This window comes from Octopus bimaculoides, chromosome 5 (assembly GCF_046866305.1).
Source record: "Octopus bimaculoides isolate indiv1 chromosome 5, ASM4686630v1, whole genome shotgun sequence".
Classification (NCBI taxonomy): domain Eukaryota; kingdom Metazoa; phylum Mollusca; class Cephalopoda; order Octopoda; family Octopodidae; genus Octopus; species Octopus bimaculoides.
This window is the reverse complement of record NC_142932.1, coordinates 108835522-108862740: the sequence shown is the minus strand read 5'-3', so window position 1 is coordinate 108862740 and position 27219 is coordinate 108835522. Positions and strand designations below refer to the sequence as shown.

The 27219-nt window shown below is 29.7% G+C and overlaps 1 protein-coding gene and 1 long non-coding RNA gene across 19 annotated transcripts in view; one reads left to right on the top strand and one right to left on the bottom strand.

Moving 5' to 3' along the window:
• Positions 1–27219, bottom strand: part of LOC128247895 (uncharacterized) — a 206359-nt gene that overhangs the window by 51817 nt on the left and 127323 nt on the right. The window lies entirely within an intron of this gene.
• LOC106875793 (uncharacterized) overlaps positions 1–27219 on the top strand; it is an 848542-nt gene that overhangs the window by 747776 nt on the left and 73547 nt on the right. For 2 of the 16 annotated variants that reach the window (XM_089351830.1, XM_089351842.1), the window contains one exon: positions 11067–12482. The exons of 9 other annotated variants lie outside the window; for them this stretch is intronic. In XM_089351830.1, the coding sequence (XP_089207956.1) occupies positions 11067–11173 (107 nt within the window). In that variant the 3' untranslated portion in view covers positions 11174–12482. Of the gene's footprint in view, positions 1–10119; positions 10916–11066; positions 13482–27219 lie in introns of those variants that run through there. 5 more of the 16 variants (XM_089351829.1, XM_089351833.1, XM_089351831.1 and 2 more) reach the window with 3 other exon arrangements.

The window sequence follows — 27219 nt, the reverse complement described above, 5'->3', positions numbered from 1 at the left end:
TTTTCCTTTCATGAACTGATGTCTCTGTCATTTTTATTACTTTGTATTGTTTGTCATTTATAGTGTCTGGATTGGGTGTATGTGACCAAATGTTTGATTAGTGAGTTAGTTAAGCCATTGATTGATAATAATAAAAAAATGTCAAATACAATCACTGCATGTATAGTTATTAGAAAAAAGGGCCTTTCCAATGTACAGCAATATGTGTGTGTGCGTATGGAGGGTTTGTGATATCTATAGATGGAGTGAGTGCACGTATATGTTTTCTTATGTATATAGTATATGTAGTTTTAAGTGTGTGTGTTCATGTGAAAAGGCTTATAAAATCTACAAAATATTACTCTTTGCCTTATAGTTATCTCCACAACTTTTAAATCAACAGTTTGCATACAAGTGTGTAATTATATATATATAAATACATAATTATGTATATACTATAAAAATAATAAGGGTAGAAAATTTAGAGAAATATTCTACCAGTGGCCAGCATGCGTAATGAATTCAATAGACAACATATTTTTCATATAAATTAGTTACGCATCTTACATGCTGGAATATTTCTCTAAATTTTCTATCCTTATTATTTTCATAGTAAAATTTTTGTAATTCTGAAGAACTTTGGTACGCAGTTTTAATTCTTATTATTTGCTGCCAATTGTAGCTTCGCTTGTGTGATGGATTTGAAAAATTATAATGTATATGGATGAAACACGTATGTCTTCGGTGTTGCATAAATATACATTAATTTTAGCCCCCTTACTGAAGAAGCACAGATGGCAAATTATTTTATTTGCACATTGATGTTGAAACTCAAGTATAGGGGTAACTATTGAAATGTTTTTATTTTTCACTACCTTTGAAATTACTCTTATTTATGGTTTGGGCTTTAACTGCCCTTTCCAGCATGTAAGGTGTCCTGTTATGGTCACTTCTTTTGTGTATAAAAACATACACTAATTTATCAAATATATATATATATATAGTTAAAATTTACAGCAAAACAAAAGACGAAAACAGGTGTATGAACAAGCAGGTATATTAGTTTGATGCTCTGGAAAGTAAGAAAGCCTTTTACATTTCAAGTCTACACTCTTCAGAAAGGAACATGAGGGAATAAACAGAGAGAGAATAAAAAAAACTTGTGGATTTAGCGATCAGTCATGGCATATATATTGAGAATAATAAGGTAGTCAGAATGTTGGATGATTATATATATATATATATATATATTTTTATTTACATTTTTTTAGTGCTTTCTTCCATTTTCAGATTTATCAAAAAAGTGGTTTATAGTAAGTTTGCTTCACCTTTTTATATCAAATTGAAACTGATGATTTTTCAATTTTGTATAAAAAGGCAAAGCAAACTTACTATAAACCATTTTTTGATAAATCCGATAACTGAAGAAAGTGCTAAAAATATAAATAAAAGTATATATAATCATCCAACATTCTTACTACCTTGATATTCTCAACATACAATATCTGTACATAATTTCAAAAACTCTACATACATATATATATATATATATATATATATATATATATTTGTATATTTATATATTTACATGTATACACAAATATCCATATATGTGTATGCATGTATGCATATACGTTAATATAGTAATATATATGTATGTGTGTGTGTGTGTGTGTGTGTGTGTGTGTGTGTGTGTGTGTGTGTGTGTGTGTGTGTGTGTGTAGTTATGAATTAAGATACACCTTGCCAATTAATGTTTCCATTTTCTCCCTTTTTACCATCATAAATACCATTAATTTCATATATACATATTCTAACCAGTTTTTATTTATTTATTATTTTATTTCATTCTTACTCTAAAGTAAATAATAAACCAATCCCAATTCTCATTTCAGCAAACATTATTTAAACACCATTAGAAAAGTGAAAGCTTCTGTAACTGCTTGACAGCTAGATATTGATAATTAATCTATTCTCCACTAGATAGTCTGAAGAGAAAAACTAACAAATTACTTCATATAGTCAAAATAATATTCCTATATTTAGTTTTGTTTTAGTTTTTAGTTTTTTTTTAATGGTTACATTTTATAAAAACTATAATGTATTCACAGTTGTCATACATAACGTAAAAGAGCTACATGTAAGGAGCATGGCTTGGGAGACAGTCTATATTACAAAAATATCTAAGATCATTACATGTGTATAAGGGATGACCACTAAGTAGACATCCAATATGCTAGAAAGAGGTCATCAATGACCCAACCACAAAGAAAAATAATGTTCTCCAGAAAAAACTTTATTGATGACCTCTTTCTAGCATATTGGATGTCCACTTAGTGGTCATCCCTTATACACGTGTAATACAATTTTTCTGAATTTTCAGACTTTTTTATATGCTAGGCCACTTGGTTTTAAATTGAATTAATATTCAATTTATCACCCTCTATATATAAATAAGAAGATCATTATTTAACTTTAGTGATAGCAAAAGCCTTAGAAGTGCTTACTTAATAATCAGGTGATCTCTAGTTTGACCTTTCTGTGCAACATCTTGGGCATGCGTCTAAACATTAGCCTTCAATCTATCCAAGCCTTGTGAATGAAATTGAGTTGACAGAAACTAAGTTCGAAGCTTATCAGATAGATTATGCCTATATTTCAAAGGGTTAGCCTTGTCACACACAGTTATGCTGATTCTCCTTGAGAATTATGCTATGAGCATGTGTGCTTGTGGATTACTCAGCAACTTGCATGTTAATTCAAGCCATTCTGGTAATCTGATCAGTTGGGACATTCCTTATTAGAACCAAGAAAGATCCATTAAGCATTCATTAAAAGAAATTGTACCTTCACTTTATATTTCTGTCGTCATATATTGTAGTTTAGAGAATAATCTAGAAAAAGCTTGTTGATTTTCTTTGCCACCTTTATAACTGATTAATTACTGATCTCAGACATTGGTGGTGAATAGAATTAATATCATTGTCTGACTTGCAACATCAAAAGCTTTAATGTTTACCATGGTGTTTGAGTTACTACTTTTCCCCACCATTTCATCAAAGACTAAAATGTTCAGCTTAGCAATATCCAATCACTCATATATATCGCTTCTCCCCAGTGTATCTAATGGTTCAAAGACATTGGAGTTGTGCTATGAGCATCACACTAATATGGTCTAATGCATAATGCACAAGCATACTTTTACTGTTTTCACTTATTGGACTGTGGCTATGCTGGCATATCACTACAGTTGTTAGTGTTGATCCAGTACTAATTTTTAGTGTAGCATTTATTTTATGGAACACTGTTTTCAAACCAATATTTTACAGTAGTTAGAGTTGGTAGAGACAACATAAACATCTTTTTAATTTACTATAAACATAAACGTACATACATACATTACATCTTTGCATGTAAATTAACAGTATAAACTTATATACTAGACTTAAGTGAATGTTGTAATATTGGGACTTACTATAGATTCAGTTTCTAGCAAAACATTTTCTGTTTGTAGGACAAGATGAATATTACAATTGCACTTACTTAAGCTTGGTATTTGATTTTGGTTACCAGTTTAAAATAATTTTAAATGGTTATAAATGGCTAAAGTTTTTTTTTTTAACTTGTCGGTTGTCAAATATGATATATCTACATTGTGTTTGTTTACCATCCTGTATCACTTAAATTAGGAAAGAACTGTTTTTGTTGAATTCTGATAAATAGTGTGGTGATTGGTGTAGAGGATTGTAGGTTGAAAAGTGGAGTCACCTCAATAATCTTTTTATTTCTGTTTCTTTTTTGTCTTTAGATTGTGGTATTGGGTGAAATGTGTATTTAGCTTTTTTTTATATCCATTATTAAGTGCTTCATTGTAAGATGCTAAGACTTTTATGAAAAATTATTTGTTGGAAATAGATTAAAGGATCTTAATGAAATATTCTTAAAAGATGTATTAATACATATATAAATATATTTAAATGCATATTCAATGAGCTTCTGCTCTGGCTACATCTACCAAATTCCTCTTACAAGATATTAGAGAACCAGGTGCAATAGTAGGAAACAATTACCCAAAGTGCTACACAGTGGAATCAAACTTGGAGTTACATTGCTGCAAAGCAGACTATTTAGCCATGCATCCATGCCTGAACTGCTCTATATATATTCATGATATATAAAAGTGAATGTAAATATGTTGAAGGTTGTATCCCTAGCTATCTGAATATTTTGCAGAAGAGTACATCTTTTCAAGAAGCTCATTGGCTACATAACTTTTTCTGACATTTTCTATACTCTGAAGAAAACTAAGAATATTGTATATCCAAGCATTGCAAAATGCATGTCACTGGTTATTCCTCTTTATTGCTGATAACTCTTAAGGAAGGAAAATTTTATTTTAATAATTTTTTCTTTTGCAAATAGAGTAAATAGGAAGAACTTAAAACTACTGATTCAGCAACTCTACATGATAAAGGCCTTTAGTGAGTCCTCTAACTATAAATAAAGGCCTTGTGAAAGAGAAGCTAAAATATTCGCTCACCATTCCTAAGTTAAGGATTCCACTCTTTCCATGATCTAAGATTACTAAAAATATTATGTAAGAAGGAATGCCACTGCTTCATGTCCTCTCATACATACATGTTTCAAGTTTCATAACGAAGAAACTTAAGGCACAACAATTAACAGGAATTATCTTAAGAAAATAAATATGTTTCAGTTTTTAACATTGTTTGGTCCAGAGTGCTAAGTCAGTTTTAGATATTGGCCATAAAAGTTTCTTTGCTCTTATTCTTCCGAAAAATTTGGCAATTGTTTGATACTATACTTGTCACTACAAATGACAACTTAAAACCTATCATTCATTAAGAAAGCAAGTATATCTTTCTCTGTGAAGCTTATGGTTGCTCAGTGTTTATTCTAGCTTGTCTTGGATACTGGGGTTATGCAGTGGATTTTGTTTTAAATTGTCAAGGTGCCAATTTACTAATATCTGCATTTAGTTGTCAGTTTCTTGTAAGTGAAAATACATTTCAATCAAACCAGCCCTTACATTCCCAACCTTTGTGGTTTAATCTCTGGAGGGAAAAAAATTACTGAAACAATCTCCAATAAAACATAAACAAAGATTAACAGTGTTCACAAAGTAACAGGAAGTCTTTATGAACCAATAAATAAGTCTCTCCACATCGTTGTTGCAGTTGTTAACAATAACACCCAAATCTTCTTTACATAAATTACTTTAAAAGAAATATGCTTCTGACTAGAGTATCGATGAACAGATGAGAGGGTCATCATAGATGAATTGCCAATTGAACACAGTGAAAAAGTTGAGTAAAAAGAATTTCTTCCCTTTAGGGAAGAATTTTTTTGTTGCTTCAGGGATTTTGAACATTTTTTTTTTCTTTTTAAAAGTTTCATTTCAATTTATTCCTCTTCTTCATGTCCATTTCTCTTTGGTACATTCTTGGAACAGAGGGTAGATTTACTATTTGGTTTTTATTTATTTTTTTTTTTTTATATAATAAAAAGATTTCTCTGATTTTCAAAACTACTAAATTATATTACTCTTAAAACTTTTACCTTACTGTCACATTTCTTTGAGCACTATTGGCTACACAAAATGCTTTTTAAAAACTCTGGGCCCAATTCATTACTGCTAAGGTTATTAATATATTATTGCATGCAGGGTTAACATTGGAAGTTATTTGTTTAAGGAACTTAGTTTGGACTTAAGCAATGCACAATCACTTGCTACTAATGTGTAAACATTTTTACTTCCATTGTTCAACTAACAGAAAGCATTTGAAAAATTTTATGTAGAAGTTATAGACTTAATTATTTCAATGTTGATTATTTATAGAAGAAAGAATTGTTTACTTTCTATTTCTAAGACATTGAAAGTAGTAGCTAAGTTTTCAGTCATAATGACTAAAATTTAAAATTTGTTGGCTAACATTTGCTTTATTAAGTGTAGTTTTAAGAATAAGCTTAATATATGAGAAAGTACATCCAAAGTGTATTTTTTCTCTATACTAATTTTTTGGTAAAGTTTCTCTGTAGTCATTTAGTTAATGTTATAAAACTCCTGAGCTTTTTAAGTAACAAAATAAGGCATAAAATAACCATCTATGTATCATACTTAATTTGTAGCTACTGTTAATAGACTAGTTACTCTGGTATTTGTCCTGAGATAACATCTCTTATGGACATACTATGTCAAAAATAATAGATATCAGAGGGAGATGAAAAATCAAGCCAGCAGCAGCCAGTGAGGACATCAGGTGCATTTCAGCCTTTTTTAGCCACTTCATTGATGTGTACTCAACCAGCCACATATCTGAACGATAGTTCATCATCTCTGATATAAGAAATAGTGATTCTTAATGTTGTAAATAGCCACTCAGATGAATAAAAAATCTGGTATATGCAAGTGAGGCTGTTTAGTATTTAAAAACTAATTTATGGCATCTATATTATCTCCAAATGTTATTTTACTTTTTAAACTTAAGCACTATTTGACATGGTTTGAGGATAGGTTGTCAAAATAGATTAAAAGGAACTTAATATTTTCTTTTAGTTATTATAGAAATTAATGAAAGGGTGTGTTCCCTACAGGCTATATTGTACCAGAGACAATATATATACAATTCTGGTTCCTTTCTTTATAGAACATTCATTTACGATTTGTGTTCTCTTTCAATAAGATAAATGATTTGGTGAATTTTCCTGTTCACAATGCTTAACATAAAGACAAGTGTGTATATTTTATTAGAAAAAGAAACTTTTTGAACTGTATTGTTAAATTTCATGTTTCCAATTGATCAACAAAAATTTGAACAGTTAGAAATGTGAAAGCTAGACTTACAACTCAAAAAAATCTTCAGTTTCTAATTGTATATATATATATGTATATATATATATATATATATATATATATATATATATATATATATATATATATATATATATATATAATAAATTTTGTGTTGATAGAGATTTGTAGATTTACTGATTGGGTTTTTCAACCAGACCAGTTGAATAAGCAGATAGGCAAAGTACCCATCAACTCAAAATTTATAATAAATTTGACTCTACACTTAGTATTGAGGTATCGAGTCACCTTACAGTAAATGTTATTCTTAAATTAGCTTTCAAATATTTTTCAACAACCTCAGTTTAACTATACTTTTATACATATTTAAATTGAAGTTGTTATATCTGTGTGTGTATGTTTGAATTCGGTAATACTAAGCAAATAATAAATTTCATATTGTAAGAGATATATTTCTAGTCACAAATATATTGAATTGTTTGAAGAAATTTCTCTGAGTACTGAGTGTATATTTTACATATAGCAATTGTCTAGGAATAATTTCATAATTAACAATACAATTTAAAGAGAAGAGCAAATACGACTTAATGTTGATCTCTATAAATTGTATTGTTAATTATAAAATTATTCTTAGACAATTGCAACAATACACTTGGTACTCCATGAAACTTCTTCAAATGTTCTATATATTTTATTTCTGACTTGAGGAGATTTATCATTAGCTTAATGTTACTAAATTCTTATATTTACATAATTATTCAACCAGACTTAGATAAACTTAGATACATTTCAGTAAAAGTTTTGGTTTTGTCTAACTTAATAGTCCTGTCTGAAAAAATCTCTATAAGTAATTTGAAGTCAAGTTTTGTGTATCACAGCCTATTCAAAAAGAGAGTTGTTCACTGAACCTATTCAAACGGGTAGTTGTTCACCCAGGTATGGGTGTCTTGTCTAGATATCATTTGAAAGTTATGGGATCTTCTTTGATTGGTTTTAGGTCAATATTAGATGGCGTAGGGTTAGTTGAAGAAAAGTATCTTTGTTGCAAGGTGACTATGTGTTCTGAGCCTGATTTGTGTAGGGACATATAGCAGGGGTTCTAGTCTTGTTAAGGTTATTTGAGCAATGCTGGTAGCACATATATATGCATACATATATATAACTTGCTAGCTAGGTATATATGTATATATATTGATGTTTTGAAAACTTTTGATCAAAATCCTAACTAAGTTGAAATGATATTCAAATGAGGAATAAGTTCCTTATGAATAATGCTATGAATCAATTGATTATGGCATCTCTTGTGTTGATATCACCTTGGCCTTGTTAACAAAGCAAAGGGGCTGTGCAAAAGAGGGCTGACGTAGGATTTATACAGCTTTGACAGTTAATTTACTAGTAGAACGTTCTTACAGACCGGGTTTTTTTTATCTTTATCATGTTATTCAGCTAAATAGCCTAATTATAAGTCATTAACAAAACTAAGGAAATAAATATCATTTCTATAACTCATTTCTAAATTAACTAATGCCTAAGAAGAACTTTACCAGTTTTATGTTTACATATGCAATGATCAATATTCACTATCACAGTTAGCAGCACAATTACTAATTCTGAATATTTAATAAATTTTTATGGAAGTAATTCATTATTATATGTTTAAAGAAAATGTTACATAATTTTAAAAAATTTAATAATATTAAATGACATTGATAGTATTAATTATTAAATTGTTCAATATTTATTAAAATTCTAAAGCTATTGCTCATGTGTGTATATATATATACTATTATGATTGATATTTAAAAGATTTACTGGACATATTTCTTCAGAAATCTGTTGTGTATTTTCTAACAAATAATTCTAAGGAAGGAAATATTTTAAAATTAAATGAACTTCAGTAAAGAATCCAGTTAACTGAAACAAAAGCTCAAAATCATTGATTTATGTCGTATAATTAATACTTTAAATAACTCTTTAAGTTAACCAATTCACAAATAATATTGTGTGTTAAGTAGATAGTCTATAGATTGATTTAATTTGATGATGGAGATTTCATAATAGATTTCAGAGCCAGGCATTTCCTTGTTTTATTATTGAATTAAATTTCCATTCTTTTTGGAAATTATTGTCTAAATTTCTGATTTAACTCTTCCATTATTTGAAGTATCACCTGTGTTATTCAGGGGATACTTCATTGCTTTTGCTTTTTAATCTAGATTCATTAAAAGAATATTGTATAGGGATATCTTTCTTAAGGGTAAAGTTATATTTCTGAAAAGACATGACACATTTTTTGCTATTTTATAATAAGTCCTCACAAGATCTGATATATGAAATAGAAAGAACCAAAGTAGATACAGCAATTAATTTGTTTAACCCACATTGATGGTTTTTCTGTTGGGATATTTCTTAATTATCTAATGACATTATAGCTTGAGGGAGGGATCTTTTTATAACAAATAATAGTTAAGTATAATTTTAAATTAAATGTGAGAGAATTTCCCTTCGTTACTGATCACTTGTTGAGTGACTTAGGGAAGCACCATCAAACATAGTTGCAGATATGGAGAAAAGAAATTTGTGGAGCATATTTTCTCAAGTAATACAAATGGAGAAGTACTTTCTTTTCCTCAGTTAAGCATTTAATTTTAGAAACTGAAGTTTCTATGCTGATTTTTGCCAGTTTTCAATTTCTATATGAAATATACTTCCTGTTTTCAACAGCAATCTTGGTTTCAACTAATTCTCAATGAATCCACTTTAGCCGTCATCCATTTAAAATTTCCTTTAGTGAAATACATGTGTAAATAGGATTTTGATACATGTCTCACTGAGACTAATGCATATGATTGTCCTTTCATATTTTTGAGACATTGATATAAGGAATGGAAGGGTTTCTGGATCCATTAGTTTAATATTGTTCAATAACTTAATTTTACCTATGTTACATAGCTTTATTATTTCAAATTATAGTGTTTTTATTTCCTCAGAATTTTATGATTAAGATTAACTTTTGCTCAAAATATTTTAGAATATTTTAAATTAATATTAGAATATTTTAAATTAATGCAAAAATTTCAATGGTTTTAATGTTTGATAATCTAAACAATTGATCTCCATCATATATATATTTAGGAAATAGTTGCTATAAGTGTGTAAAATAATCTCACTAGTTAGGCTAATTTCTATATCACATAACACATATATTTAACCATAGTTTAAAAAAAAGAAAAGAAATTTCTTAATTACGTATATTTTTTTTTTTTTTGCACAACCGCAAACTCCATAACCTTTTTTATTTTCAGAATTGCAAATTTGCCTTCTACGGCAGTGTTCCCGACCTGATGACTGCTCATGTCCCTGCCATAGCACACAAAAGTCATGGTCTAACAGTAATCAGTTTAATCGCTGATTATAGCTGCCAAATTAGGCCATGGATGCATTAGTCCAAATAAATCAGCTCACAGTCCCCCGCCCCCAGTACAAAGGGACACAATGGGAAATTTTGTTGCTGTTGCTCTCTGGACAGTGTCAGCAAATACACATCTTGTTGAAGCCACATGAGATACCTTCATTGTTCTGTTCAAGCATGTTATAACTTACCAATAAGTGGTGACTAATCATATTTCTTATCTTGTTTTGGTTTTCTTTTTTCTTTCTTTTTCATTTATTATATATTTATTGACTAAAATCATTTGATCAATAACCCCAAACATTTACCACTGGTATGAGTGAAGAAGAACCATCCAATATAACTTAAGAATTGAAGCTAAATATTGAAGAAGACTATTACTTAAGTAATTCCTCTTAAGGTTTTCTTTCAAATATAAATATTTTAATGAGGAAAGGAATACCTACATCATTCTGTTGTTTCTTTTTTTCTTTCTAATGGTTTTGGGATTTATCTAACAAAATATTTCCACTTCAACTTGTGTTCTTTTCCTTCTTATTTGATTTGTTTATTGCTCTTTCCTTTTTATGATTTTCTTTATGGATTTAAGGGATTCTGTTTTAACTTTCAAACACAGTGCATTGGTCATTTGTGTTATATCAAGGGATTTTATATATATCCATATGATACACTTAACTTAAAGAAAAAAATATAATATTTCTGTTTCATTAAATGTTGTTTTAAACATTTTATAAACATAAAAATAAAAAAAAGCCTATCTGTCTGCTTGCAGATCTGTGTAATATTCAGTGCTTCCAAATGGTTATTAAAAAACCTGCTTATTTTTTATATTTGTTGTAGGTATGCATGATATAGTCATACAGAGCCTGGGGTCAGAGTTCAAGTATTACTACAAAATAACAAGCCCAGCCAAAAAGAACCCACCTTCGTTAAATAACCCTCATTGATGGTCTAACATAATGAGTGATTATTTTTACTCCAACTGAATTTACAGAACAAAGGATTAGAACAAAACAGAAACAAGAAGGTTTGATAGTTCCGGTTAAATTGTTAACCAGGCCAGTGAGTGATGAGATCAAGTTTAAATGTTCTCATTTCATTCAGTATGTTGCTGCTATAACAGATGTGTTTGTCTGTCTGTCCGTCTGCTAATTGTTACATCAAAAAAAAATGCAGACTTCTGGTGGCATAAAAAGACAATCCTTTTTTTGTTAATGTTTTGAAAAAAACCCTCTGATCTGTGTCAACGGTTACATTTGTTGTAAAAGAAGTTTTTCTTGGTACTAAGATCAGGGGGGAAAAAAAGGGGGAAATCTGGTCCAAAGACAAATTTTAACATTTTTGATTGAATTTCTCGTGGAGGAAACAAACTTGGTGAGTTGTCTATAGGAGAACTGTTCTTTACCACATTCTGACTAAATGGAGACAGTCGGCATGGTAAGGAAGAATCTTCTCCAGAAATCTTCTCAAGATTTAACCACAGCCCTCCGCCCCTCTGGCACTATTTTTATTAATCAACAAAAGTTCATTAATGTATGAGGCAATAAGTGAAACCATAAATGTAAATCAGAACAGCATCCTTAAGAATTTTTTAAAAATTATATATATAAACATATATATTTATTTTTATGAGTAGTCGGATGTATTGTTCTACTTCCAAATATTTATCTTTCAGTATTTGCCTGATATATGGATAGTTCCAAACTATCCTTTAATTTTTGTCCAGTTGTTGTTGTTGCCACTCTTCTCTTTAATAACACACTCTGTATATATCAGTGAAATAGTAGTTTAGAGATCTAAACTTGTTTCGAAACTAAAGCACAAAATATTCTGGTCCATCTGGAAATCAAATTGCCCTTTTTCAAGGCAAGTTGATATCTTGCAGACATGGAGCCAAGAAGATTAATTCCGAATTTACTTGTAGCATCCCATCAGTAAAGAGAAGATTAAATTGAAAATCTGCAACAATGACAATCAAACAGACAAGAGCTAGTTCAAATTTTCCATCCAATGATAACATACTAGATTATCATTTTTCTTTTTTTTTTTTTTGTCATCAGTCAATATTGTTTCCAAGATTTGATTGAAAGAAAATAGTACTGTGTGTCTATATAAATAAAATATGAGTGTGGTGTGAAAGGAATGGCTGTCTGTGTGTATGAGGATTTGCATGTGTGTGCCTGTGAGTTTATGTGTTTAAGTGGTGCGATCTTATTCCAATTGGTCCAGACTTTATCTTTTCAAAGAAAAAGAAAAGATCAAGAATAGTAAAACTGCACATTCAAGCACAAAAGAAGAAAAATAAAACTGTTCTGGTGATTTGACTGAATTGTGTAGTTATAATCTCTTATTGGTTGTTGACACTGAAGGGCAGATTTTGTAAACAGGCCAAGGCAAGTTAAACGATAAATTATTTTATGGTTGATTTTTTTTTTTTTTTGCTATTTAATTCTGTTCATTTTTTTTTAACTGCTCCTTCTCTTAAAACAATTTTTTTTATTTTTTATGAATGTAAATATTTAAACATTTGTTAACAGTATACATAAGTTAAACTATATATTAAAAAAAAAAGGTGTATTGTTTTATAATATAATTACCATAATCTATAAACAGAACATACTAATTCTTAACTTCCAGTATTTCTTAAAAGCCAATATCAAACTCCCACAGATACGAACACTAATATATACAACATTTGCACACACACACACACAACCTTATATGTGTACATATAGAAATATATGCATACACAGTGTAACACATTTCCAATATTATTATTTTTACTTCAAATAAGCTTATTTGCCAATTTCTTTTTAATTAATATTTTATTAATTTCATAAAATTTACACTTTTTCTTTTACATTTTCCTTTACTGGTGAATTTTTTTTTTTAATTTATTTTCAAATTTCAGATATAATTTCTTCAGTATTAAGAATAAAGGCAGAACAAGTTTAAGAAAATGATTATATTAAATAAATCCTTTTTTTTTTCTGGGTTTTCCCTCAAACTTTTGTGATATCTAAAGACAACTTTTTGTGTTCTAATCAAAATCAAAGCAGATAAATTTTAACTTCACACAAAAACTTCCTCTCTTTTTTGTTGTGATGAAAGCAAACAATGTTTTCTTAATTTTTTTTTAATAACTAATCTTTAAGTTTGAGCACAAGAAAGACATTGTTTATATTTTTTATTTGTATTATTCCCCTAACATTTGTAAAAATTATTTTGTCTTTATAAATTCACACATTCAACCAATATCGGTTTCTTTTTATCATTTCTTGAAAATATTCTGTTTTGCTCATTGCAGCAATATGAAACTTTCCTACCTTGGACTATGAAATTAAACTACTTCTAGCTTCTACTACTCCATTTTATGTAGATTGTTACAAACTAGAATCTTATTTATTTTTACCTATGTATCTTTTGTTATTTTACCCATATTATAGATATTACAAGTATTCCTGTTAATTTTCTCAGATATGTCTTTTCAGTACTAAAATAATTCAACTTAATACCTGAATACAGTGGAAAACCTTATTACATATGGTATATATAGAGCAGTTTATTTTTTAATCATATACAAGTATATACTTATTAGGCAAAATGTTCATATAATTGCTTAGATGTTCCATTTATTATAATAAGGTTTATATGTAGACAATAAAAGGAATACAGAATGACTTGTTGCAGCTTCAGATAATTTCAGCTTTAGTTTTCAGTTGCTTCAACAGATTTCTATGTGGTTATTCTTTTTATATAATAAAAATATTTTTAAAAAAGCGCACTGATTTCAGAAAGCTCTGCCAAAAACTATATATGTAAGTTTTCAAAATAGTAGTATTTCCACTCTTGTTCTGTAAAGTCAAATAGATTGCTTTATAAATACAGTTAGCTGTGCCTAAGATGCCTAATAGATGTGAAGAGTAATTCGATGTTAAATCAAAAACTGAGAAAACATCATCACTTGCCTCAACATTATTATCATGTCTATAAATATCATTGCTTTTGTGTTTTATAATCTAGACTCAGGGTTGTCAAACATTTTAAATATACACATACATTGATTCAATTGAGTTGGTTTTACTAATTATACATTTTAATTGTCTGTGGAAGAATATTTGAATATTTAGGCATGAAATTATATATTTTTAGTGGAGAGGAAATGACATAAACTGCAGCAAAGTTAACTAAATTTGGAATCTACAATTCTAAATGAAAATACTCTATTTCCAATTCTTGAATATTGAAGCATTGCTAGTGGCCAAATATTTTGAAGTTAATCTCTGTAGAATTTTATTTATTCACCATAATTGTTGAATAATGATATAAAATTCTCCCATTGCTTAATACTAAGCCTCATTCTCTCTCATAGCTGACAAAGATAATTTTGATTATGATAATTTCATTATTATTTTTATTAATTACAACAATTCGTAGTTGAATCCCTCTAAAGAGGTATCTGTTCTAAAATCATAATTCTCTATGGTTCACCTAGCCTAGTTTTTCCTGTTAAATGAATTGCTGACTTTTTACCTGATATATAGGTTCAATATAAATTGATAACTAAGATATCTCACAGTGAGTAGTCTAAAGCATGTTCTAGAAGAAAACCTTATTTACAAACCAAACTAGAAAACTATAAAATATTGATTGGTATTAATAATCTGTGTTAATGTCAATGAGGATAAGTAAAGACAGTTTTTGTCAACTAACTTTTTCCACTGACGGATATGAAAAATCATTCCTACTTTTATCTCATTCCTTGTCAGTTTGAATATTTTACCTAAGACATAAATGCTTCTTATTTGCCACACATTTTTTTAAATTAACACAATTGGCTACTATATTAGGTTTGAACATCTGCTATAGTTTCTTGCTCATTATATTTTCTAATTTTGAGTAAGAAAGAAACAATGAACACTATTTTATTTCCTTTTGGAAATTCATTTTCTGGACTTTTGCCATGCTAACTAGTATATTAGTTTTACATCGCAATGCTAATAATTATGAAATTACCTAATTAAATTCTAAAGTCTGATGAAACTAGTGATGGTCTGTGCTGGAAAAAAAAAATACCTGATATGGACATGTGCAAGTGACTTATGAAATTACTTTGTTTATTGCTAATGCTATTAAAGACCTATCAACTAAACCTTTTCTGTAAATATTAGTAATGCTATAGCATTCATTGTCCTTCTAGAAATTTTGCCATCTGTTGTCAAAGTTATTTCTCAAAATAGGCATTTGTTTTACAATAGCTTCTTTGGTTTAGCAGCTGCAAATATAAAATACACAAAACGTATTTCATATTAAAAAGAAAAGAAAATTGGCAGTTACCCAAATTGCAGCAGAGTTGGGATTTACATAATTTGCATATAACCCCTTTACGTTTTGTTCACATTTCAGTTTACAATAAATTCTCAAACATCTTTTATACATGACATAAGTTGCTAATTCAACTGTACAAAAAAACTTTATTACATAATCTACAAGAGACTGTTATGATAAAAAATTTTCCATGAGATCATTATTTTAATATTGACCAAAAGCAGTGTTCATACAGATTCTTATAAACAAAGTATTCTTTGAATTTCTGCTTAGTTATCAACTCTAAAACTAGATATATTTTATAGACTTTTGAAAATAGTCATGATCAAATATTCTACATAAAAGTTATTTACAATTTAAGCTCTTATTTTTTTTAATCATTGCAATATACTAAAAACAAGGTTATATATTTGATATATGAAAGAAAAAACTCCAGTAATCCTTATATGCTAGCATTGTTCAAATACATTTTATTATAAATTTGTAGATCATTTTCTTGATGTTATATATAAGTTTATATCAATATAGATCAAATAATTAAACTTACTTTCATTTTATCTAACTAAAGAATTAGTATCTCTCTACAAATATATTTTCAGATTTTGTTTAGGCATAGTGATACTAATAATCAGTTGTTATAACTCAAATATACTTATACTTTAGAGTAAAGCATTAGGTGAGTTCAGAACGTAATATTAATTATGAATGACAAGAGAACATGAGTAATCACTTTCATTAGCTTACATTTGTTTCTGCTCTAAGAAACATTGTACTCAGAGCTGAGCTGAGTGCTTGTACAACATTCTATACCTTCCACAGAGCCCAAGATTGTTAAGTTATAACTAATAACAAAATATTTACTTATGTAAGCACTCAATACTGATAGTAGAGTCAAATTTGTTATACTTAAGGACTTGAGTAGGATTTAAAGTTTTGCCTTTTGCAGCTTAATTTGTCATGCACTATATGTGTGTGTGTGTGTGTGTGTGTGTGTGTGTGTGTGTGTGTGTGTGTGTGTGTGTGTGTGTGTGTGTGTGTGTGTGTGTGTGTGTGTGTGTGTGTGTGTGTGTGTGTGTGCATGCACACACACACACACACACACACACACACATATATATATATATATATGAAATAAACAAAATATAAAAAGAATTCTTCTAACTACTTATAGTAATTTGTAAACTACTGAAGTTATCTGTTAGAATCATCAGCCTGAATTGATCTAATTTCTAATTTGGAGACTAAAGTAATAATTAATCAAGCTTTTAAAGAATATATACCAACAATCTAAACAGCTTTTTAAAGCAGATATTTACTTTTGATTTTACGGGGATAGCTTTGAACTGCTTCTTGTAAAAAGTAACTAAAAATTGCATTTTTACATCAGCAAAATAGTCATTTGTAAAATATTAAAAATGTGATAGATACTAGCTGTTATATATATATATATATATATATATATATATATATATTTATTTATTTATATTGCTAGAATTGAGAAGTTAGATTTTGCTGTAATTTTTGGTATTATATTGATACAAAAAAAATTAAATCAATCAAAATATACCAGTGTAAATTGACCACATTAGTCAAATTCTGTAATTTGTGGTTTGTATTACAAATACTCGATAAGATAACAAACATTATTAATCAAATACAACTGCTTAATATTTACAGTAAAAATAGAAAGCAATTGTTTAAAATTTCTAAGATTTGAATTTAGAGTAAATAGTGAAATACTTCATTTTCGTATTTGGTTTGCAAGATTTTTGATATGAAATCATATGTTGAAACAGATTTTGTTGTACTTTGGGAGAGTCATTATGCCAACTAGTTAACTAAACAATTGTTTGATTAGTCACTCAGTCACTCAAGCAGCAACATTCATATGCAGTCTCATCTGTAACATATTCTCTACTCCAGGTCTGTCCTAGATAGATGTGGATGAGAGAGAACACAACACTGATGACATTGCGAGCAGTGTCAAAAGAATTCTGGTAAACTTAAATGATTGACTGATTAACCAAGCAGTTAATGAAACAAATTGATTTTAGTTAATGGTTAATGAAACAATTCAATTTTAGTTAATGGTTAAACGGTTTACTACTTGACTAATAATGATAAAAGAAGTGGAGTAGAACCAGGGTGTATTTATTATTGGCTTAATAATCCTCCCAATATACAAGAAAGTTGTTAAATAACTGTCTAGAAGCAACATTATGAAAGAGTTGAAACCGAACAGGGAAGTGTCTTATCAAGAAATAAATTCTCTTCATATATATGCCATTACATATATTATTCATCTAATAGATATTTGATAAGAGATGTATTTTCCTTTTAGTTTTCTAATAGATATAGTTTAAAATATATTTTTCAACTACAAATTACACCAGAGGAAAATGTTTACTATCTGATAGAAGAATATTTTAATGACACTGAATTTTCTAGCAAGTGCCCATGAAATTGTTATTTAAATAAATAAAAAAAGACTAAACAACTGAATCTTTTTAAGAAATAAAGAGCTACCAAGCAAATTACCATATGTTTTCTGGATTTTCTTAAAACTACTAATACTGCTAATTCTGACCATATTTAACTTAAATGAGAATGTGTTATTTACATACAACCTAGATTTATATGATTAAAATTTCTTTGTTTGCACCAAAATTCAAAAACAATATTCTTACCTCAAACTATTCAATATATTTCATGTCTCCCAAATATCAAACACTGCAAAATACTTTTAAAGAAGGAGTTATCTTGTTCAAAATTCACTTTCATTATATTTAAATTTCAAAACATTCTTTTGATTAATAAAAATATTTTAATCATAATTTTGATATCATATCTGCTTTATGATATTTCAACAGATGATTAATCATTTTGAAGCTACCTAAAAGCCTCATGTTCCAATCTGTTTTGTGGCCTTCTATCATGTATCATTTAATTGTGTTAGGTGCAGTTTATTAATTAAGGCATGTTGCAGCTTCTCTTCTTCCCTATCAAGCCTATATTGATGTGATAAAGAGTTTATAAAAATTACAATGCATGTAAGCAAGGAGAATTTAGTTGATCAGTGGCAACTGTGATTTTTAAAAAAATTTTTATTGGAAATTAGGAACCTCTCAGAAGAAAATGGATTGAATAGGAAAATTAATCTCACCATTAACTTTATCTTTTGTGTTTTTGTCTATATATGCTTCTTTATTCAGTATAATTCCAAATCACATTTTCACATGTAAGCCTTTTCCTTGGGCTATATTTGAATCCTCAAAATTTCAACATTCTTATCAACTGTAAATTTGATATTATCAAATATTTTGGTGTATTTTATATTTGTCTGCATCAGTCTGGAGGGACAGTGATTTTAATACAACATTCTGGTAAAATCTAATGCATCTCATTGTTATGGAAGTAGTTGGAAGAGTAACTGCATAGACTGAAATGAATTCCAGCTTTGAATTGTACCTTTCACAGATCTAACTGCTTTTTATTTCTTTTTTTTTTTTTTTTTTTTTAGTCAGAGAATTTTGATTTTGTTTTATCAAATAATTATCAAAAAATTATCTGTTTCTTTCTTTTTCTACTTCCTTATTGAAGAACTGATACACTACTTGAGCATGTTTGTTTAGAAAATTTACATTCAGTGTTTCATAAATTATTGCTGATTGAGAGACTTGATATAGGTGAAATTGAAAAAACAAATCCACATGGATAACTTCTATTGATTCAATTAAGTGAAATACTATAATTTAAGAAAATTCATGTTAGACTATGTTGACAAACATCAGTTCAAAAAGGTTTTCAAAATAGAATAAGTTCATGTGCTATGAGAAATGGATCCTAATTATTGGATAGGAATCCTCTTCTCACAGTGTTTGTATTATTAAAGTATTAAATCAGTATTTTCTAACCCTTGGGCTTAAGGCATCACAAGTTTAATCAAATTATGTCACTAAGCCATGATAGGGTTGAAAAAAGAAGGAAATGAAAATGAATTTCTGAAAGTTCTAAAAGAAAATTAACAGTAAGTGCCAAAGATTAAGATATATAGATTATGGAAAGGGGACTATCAGTCAGAAAATATTGGAAAACACTGTATTAAATTCACCATATGAAGAACAATAAAGAAAACTGTCTTATAACAAATACACTATAAGCAAAATATTAGAAAACTATAGCAATTAAATTATTATCAACGTATATGTAAGTTTTATAGGTGAACAAAAGCATATAACATATTTACTAACTACATCAAATATCAGTTGAGGTTATATCAAGCCGACAAGTTATATTTGCTCAAAATCTAACCAATTTATCAATTATAAAAGGAATTCTAAAAAGAGTTATAGATTGATTACTAGTGTTCACTCTGCCTCTGAATTTAACTCTTTCCAGATCTCATTATTTCCATTTCTTTCGGTATCTTGTTATATTGATTCTAAATGAGGGAAGCTTCATAAGTTGAAACTAAAAATATCAGTGGTCCTAGAATTCTAGACAAGCTATTTATTTATCAAGAAGCTATAAATAACCAGCACTATTCACATAACCTACTGACACAAACTCACCAGACGCATTTTGAAGAAAATAATATTCATTGATTTTATATTCATAAAGTGAATGGTGAAAGAAAATCCAAATAATTAATAGAAACAATTCATTACATGTATGTAATTACTATAATCATTATAGTAATCATATTTGTATCCAATACTTCTCATTAAAAAGCATATTAATATTCATTCTGTTCTGCCACAAGAAGTATACTTTTTATTGCATACATTGATTCTAATGCATCCACTTTACATATACATGTTAATATATATGTTTACGTGAATATAAATATGTAATAATTTATGTATTCATACATATATATGTAGATAGATACCATGAATATGTTTCCTATTAACTTAAATAGGGTGATAATATTCACATGAAGTGTAGCCCCTTTTGAACTCAAGGCCATTACATCACATCATATCATATCATATCACAAAGGCTATACCTTTGCAATCTTAGAGCAAGAGATAGCTATGAAATAAGTATTGAAAAAACAAAACAGCAAAGCTCTTAAACTACCAAATTACTAGCACAAACGTTGATTATGTCACTCTGCTGTGGAAGGCATAACACATGTGAGCAATAGCTGACCAAGAATGTCATCAAGATGCTACCTTCCACTCTGACATAATGTTGCTTCTAAAACAGTATATAATGCCATCTGCACATAAGACTGCTCTGGAATAAATATAAATAAAACCTTTGCTATAGAATACATACATATCAGTGCAAGAAATACTCAAGGAACATTCTCATTAAAACTCCTACGAAGTACAAGCATAGCAGATCTGGTGGAGCTATTAGAGAAGGAAAACTTATGTATAGTCATGAAGGTTAACTGTCCTTCAGATGTGAACATGTCTTCCAAAATTAATGAGAAGAATATTTACGGTCAGCTTTTCCTCCGCTCTGATTATAGATTCCCACTTACATTAATAAGCACTGATGCTCTTGGTTATGTTATCAAATATCTAAGCAACACCCTGGAAATGCTAGGCTTTTCAAACAAAAAGGCTAGCTACTACACATTTTACAGATACAATCTATTAGTAGAACAGTATGCAAGACTTTCTTCAAATTCAATATGCAACAATTATTTATGTTGTTAGCCAAATTCCAGTGATAGAGCTTCTGATTCTCTGTTAGAAACCAGCTTTGTCCTAGGAAGAATACTAATAAATGAAATATATAAATGTGTGTTTATATATATGTGTGTGTGTGTATACACACTTTCTCCTTGACTTACGACTGAGTTCCATTCTGAATGACAGGTCGTTTTTCGGATTTATATATATATATATATATATATATATATATATATAGGGAGAATTCGCAAAAAAAGAAAGACAAAGACAGGTGGTGTAGACAACAAACAGATGTATTAGTTTAACATTCAGGAAGGGAAAAAGTCTTTAATGTTTCAAGCCTACACTCTTCCACAGAAAGGAACAAGGAGAGAAAATAAAGAATGTGTAGTGGCTAGCGATCTATCATGACGAATGTCGGACAGAAGGGTCACACAGGAGAGCTAGGAAGAAGGGGAGATAAGGTGGCTTCGTTCAAAAGTTAAAACAATGCAAAGCACATTGTGTCCAACAATGTATAACATCTGATAGTCTGGTTGATCACGTGATATATATATATATATATATATATATATATATATATATATATACACACACACACATACACGTATGTATGTGTGTATGCATATATACATAGCATATCATAATTATTTAATGTCCCTTTTTCCATGTTAACATGCATTGAATAGTTTAACAGGAACTGACAAGCAAGAGAGCTGCCCTGGCTCCTATATCTTCTTTGGCAAGGTTACTGCAGCTGGATTCTCTTTATAACGTTATAATGCCAACAGCTTTACAGAATGTACTGGGTATGTTTTTACAAGGCACCAACAGTTATGAGGTCACCTAGTACTTTCAAGACAGAACCCCTTAACTGAGTAAGGTGTAGTATTAAATGATGTGAAAGTATAATAGAGGGATAGGAATTGGTACCTTGCTGGACAGGTGATTACCTTGCTTTTTCAGCTTGAAAGAAAGAGAGAATTGGTCAGAAGATACCCTCAAGGTACAAAATGAATATGAGGAAAACAATAGGGAGACAGAAACAGAAAGGGTAGAAGGGTAGGTAAGTGGGCTGGAGTGTGACAGATGATTACAAAGGGGGATATATATATATATATATATATATATATATGTAAATTGAGGATATAACCATTAACATGATTCTACCATATAAAAAACGACCGTATCAGTAAAATTAATTTTTAAGTATATAATTATAAAAATATAATTATAATTATAATTAAGGGCACTGGAATATCAGCACCTATACGCTAGAAGTAGATGTCAAATACCTACAATCCACTCTAAATTTGTTCTCTATTTATAACCTAAGGCTGTGTGTGTGCACATATATATATATATATATATATATATATATATATATATATATATGTATATATATATATATATATGTACACACACATACATATATGTATACACACGTACACACACACACGCACATATATTGTGATTTCACTTAGGAATAGTGACATTACTAAGCTGTTTTAGAACTCTATACACATATGCCTCAGGATAAAATATTAGGCAAGTATAGAGTGTAAAATGAATTACTGGAATGACAAGGGAACAGGAATTATGTAATCAGCTTCTCTAGCTTACACTGTTTCTGCTATAAGAAGCAGTGCACTCAGAGATGATTGCCTCAGCATCACCTTATAGTTTCTTTGGAGCCTTGAAAACGAAGTGCATGTTTATTTGAGAAGCTATTTAAACATATGGCAAACCATCGAAACACTAAAAATACAAAAACATTGGTGTATGCAGTTTGAGGGAGAGAAGCTACTCTCAGAAATATGTAGATTTAAATAATTGTATGCATATATACTGGTGCATAATGAACATATATATATAATTATTCATGCACGTACAAAAATATACAGAGAATGTATCTAAGGAAATTATAAGGTGACGCACAAGTACTTACCTCTGAGTGCACAGCTTATTACAGCAGAAACAGCTGTATGCTAATGAAGTGGATTATGTATGCATGCATACATGTATGTACATGTGTGTGTATACGTACATACATATATATATATATATATAATCAGACACAGGAAGTTTATAAGCTGTTATATATTATATATGTGCATGCATGAACTCAATATTAAATCGAATATTGAACAAAAAAGCATTTGAAGGAATAGCACAAATTAAACATATTTTGATGCACATACATACCTCAGATTGCCATTACGGCATTATGTCAATGAAATTCTTCCATACAAAGAAGTTTGCATGCTGTGACATTGAATAATTTACTATCTGATCTATTTATACATTTGCTTATGTATGCATGTTTATAATAATATGATTATAGTTGTTTCTATTTTTGAGTGTGTTTATTGATGTTTCATCAATGCTATGCATAAGACACACAACAGTAGAATTTCAAAATTTGAAAAAGTTCATAATGTTATTTCAAAACATTTCAGTGTGAGTTGCTGTTCAAGTGTTGTTTTCTGAAAAAATTTGATTTGTTTTTGCAATATTTATAGAACTTGTCAGTTTATTGAAGGCTGTGAGAAAATAGTATTGATGAAATACTTAGCCCAATATTTAACAATATTCAATAACATGTTACCATCTGCTTTTAGTACAAGGTTCATGTATTCAAATATAAATCCAAAAGCATAAAACTTGGTTGTCTTATGAGCATCAACTGCTCTCTATGATGTTATTACTGGGCTTTCTCATAGACCACCATTTTCAGTTTTGATTCAGTACTGCACACTCTGTAACTTTGTGATGTTATACCTTAGTATAAGTACCTTTTTCTGTGTTAAGAACTTTGTTAGCCTAATACACTATCTAGAGTTCATCACATATGATGATATAGTTGTCAGTAAACTAGTACTGGAGTTTCACTTGGATGAAACTCTGTAACAAGGCTTATGCAATAACAAATTCAACATAGCTTCTTATGCAGATATCAAATGATATCAAATTGAACACACACTTCCATTGGTGTGGTTGTGATATGTAATTGATATCAATCTAGTTAATGTCTTTTGGAAGCTATGATATCAGTTTATGTGCCACTTTATGTATAGTATCTCCAATGTTTGGTATTTCTCACTAGACTGAATATCATGAAATTTTAAACTCATGCAGAAAAACAATTTGAAGAGCCCAAAGTTAATCCCCTTTCCAACTCACCAGCTTAGCTGAGCCCTAATTTGTATAACCTGTAAATAGGTAATAAGCAACAAATGGGTATTATTTGCCTGATGAAGCTCTAAGCAGATTAGAAACTAGTCAAGTCAGTCCAATTTTATTACTGTCCATAAGGAGATAAAAACTGATGTAGCTACTCAGTTTATTTTTCACAATGAGGTAGAAGCTGTTTGTTTACATAACATTCCAAATTATCCAAAAGCACTATATATATATATATATATATATATATATATATATATATATATATATATAATAAGCATGCCCCTATATTTAAAAACCTGTTACTAGTTAATGTAACATGGTACATTAAACCTTAATGTTACATCTTTGTTTATTTGATTTCTTTTATTCAACATTGATCTATGTTTTCAGTAATAAAGCATGAGTTTTTAGCTAACCTTTAGGTGTGTGAATAAGAAAATGAGATGAGAAATTTTAAAATGCTTGTTCATAATTATTTAAAACTTGTGGCATGTTTATTGTTCAATAAGCCTTACTGTGTGTGTGTGTGTGTGTGTGTGTGTGTGTGTGTGTGTGTGTGCGTGCGTGCAAACGAGGGAGAGAGTTCCATGGACAGTTTTTCAAAACAGCTAGAGTTGTAAACCTCTTACGGTTCGATTTATAGTTTTGGGAGGTTTTGGCCTCACTACTTCAAGCTAATAGAAGCATTTCCATAATCTGTTGATGCTGCTGGTAAAGATAATGGATTATATGGACTAATAGAGCAGTTCGGAAAGTGTTATGTATCTGGACTATTAATTCATCACAACATTAATGACAAAATACGAGGTGTCTGATAAGAAGCCCAGACCTTTTTCAGTTAGCCAGCTTTAACTTTTTCCAAAGAATGACAACAGAAATGAATGCTTAATCAAGAGTGTATTAATTGCTAAAAGGATAACTTTATATGACTATTAAAATAAGACTAATATCTAGTTCCCTGGAAATCCTGCAATGTTAGATAAAATCTCTTGCCAATATATATATATATATATATATATATATATATATATATATATATATATATATATATATATATAAGGAAAAGAACCAAGTTTCAAGAACTCATCATATTTGTCCCTAATATTATTATTATATATATATATATATATATATATGGATGACATTCTATAGCAGGTTTTTATATGGATTTAATATATATATATATATATATATATATATATATATATATTGTAATTTCATCTACATATGCCACTGTCTTTAGGGTTTTTCCTATTTATATAATACATGAAATTTACTAATAATTGTTAATGGTTGTTCTGTATTGATTTGTTATGTTTTTCTTTTTGTGATAATTATAGTTTGCTTGATTTTGGGGGTTGCATCTAAGGCAAAAGCCATTCTGTTCTTCAGCAAGCTTGGGATCAACAATTTCCTACATCTCTTTTCCAGACACCTTATGCAGACTTTACCCAGGAGATTCAACAAGGAGATTCATCTATAATTAGAGCACTCTCTCTTGTCTCTCTTTTCAAAAATTGGGAATATCATCCTGGATTTCCATAGCTTCAGGGTCTCTAAGCAGCCTAGCATACGGGAGTCAGTCAGAGCATACCTTCTCTATTTAAGGTTTTTTACATCTCAAGCTGAATTTCATCTTTTCCATCTGCCTTGCTACATTTGAGTGCTTTAATTGCTTCCATGATTTCAGCCTCTGTGAGATAGTATTCATCCCAAAGTGCACCTCGTGTCCACCAGATGATTTTATTGTGACCAGATTTAGAAGAGCAGCAAAGTATTCTCACCACTTCTCAAGGATATTATTCTTTACAGAGAGAAGGATCTCACCTGAGTTCTTAATTACAGGTGTGGAAGAGAGCTTCTTTTTATGCGGTCAGTGGATGGTCTTCCAGAATAATTTATTGGCCAATCTAAAACCAGATTCCATCTTAGCCTCAAAGTCTTCTTATGACTTAGTTATAGACGTTTTTACTGTCTCCGTTGAAACTTTTTGCACCTCAATGTACCATGTATACAAAAGTGCAGACTTGTTTGCAGATATATGGTGGTACTTGGCTCATCGGTAGGTTATCTCCAACATACACTGAATGGGTCCACTGCTGAGTGCTGCAAAGTAGGAATGAGAATTAGTATTACAAAGACTGAGACATTGATCATCTCAAGAAACTCATCCCAATGCATTCTGCATGTTAGTAGAACATCACTGATACAAGTGGAGAAGTTTAAGCAGCTTGAGGCCATATTCATAAATAATGGAAGGCAGGAGGCTAACATAGAAGCTAGAATTGCAGATGTTGGCACAGATATGCACCAGCTTCAGTATTTGATCATCAGAAGAAGAAAGTTTGGTAAAAAAAAAAGCTAAACTCACTATCTTCAATTCAGTTTTAATGCCCAGCATCGCCTTTCTTCATGAATGCTGAATAATGGCCAAAAGAGTATGATTGCAAGCTGATCAGGGTCTTTTCCAAAGGGTCTCAGGAGTAATATTACTCAACATGGTGCATAGCCCAGAGATCAGGGAGTCTCTCCAGATTGAGCAACTACTTCTTCACATTGATAGACCACAGCTAAGGTACTACAGACTTGTCACAGGAAAGAATTGCAAGATGGATTCTTCAAGCAAATTGACAGGAGACCTAGTGGTAGACCAAGAATGAAATGGTTGGATAATATCCAGTCTCAGTTGGTCACACTTGTGAATCCAGCTAGAAAATGTAATGTCAGTAGCTTCTGGTAGGACCCTATGGAGGAGGTACTCTAGGAAATGTAATGTCAGTAGCTTCTGGTAGGACCCTATGGAGGAGGTACTCTAGGACTCTACCCCCATT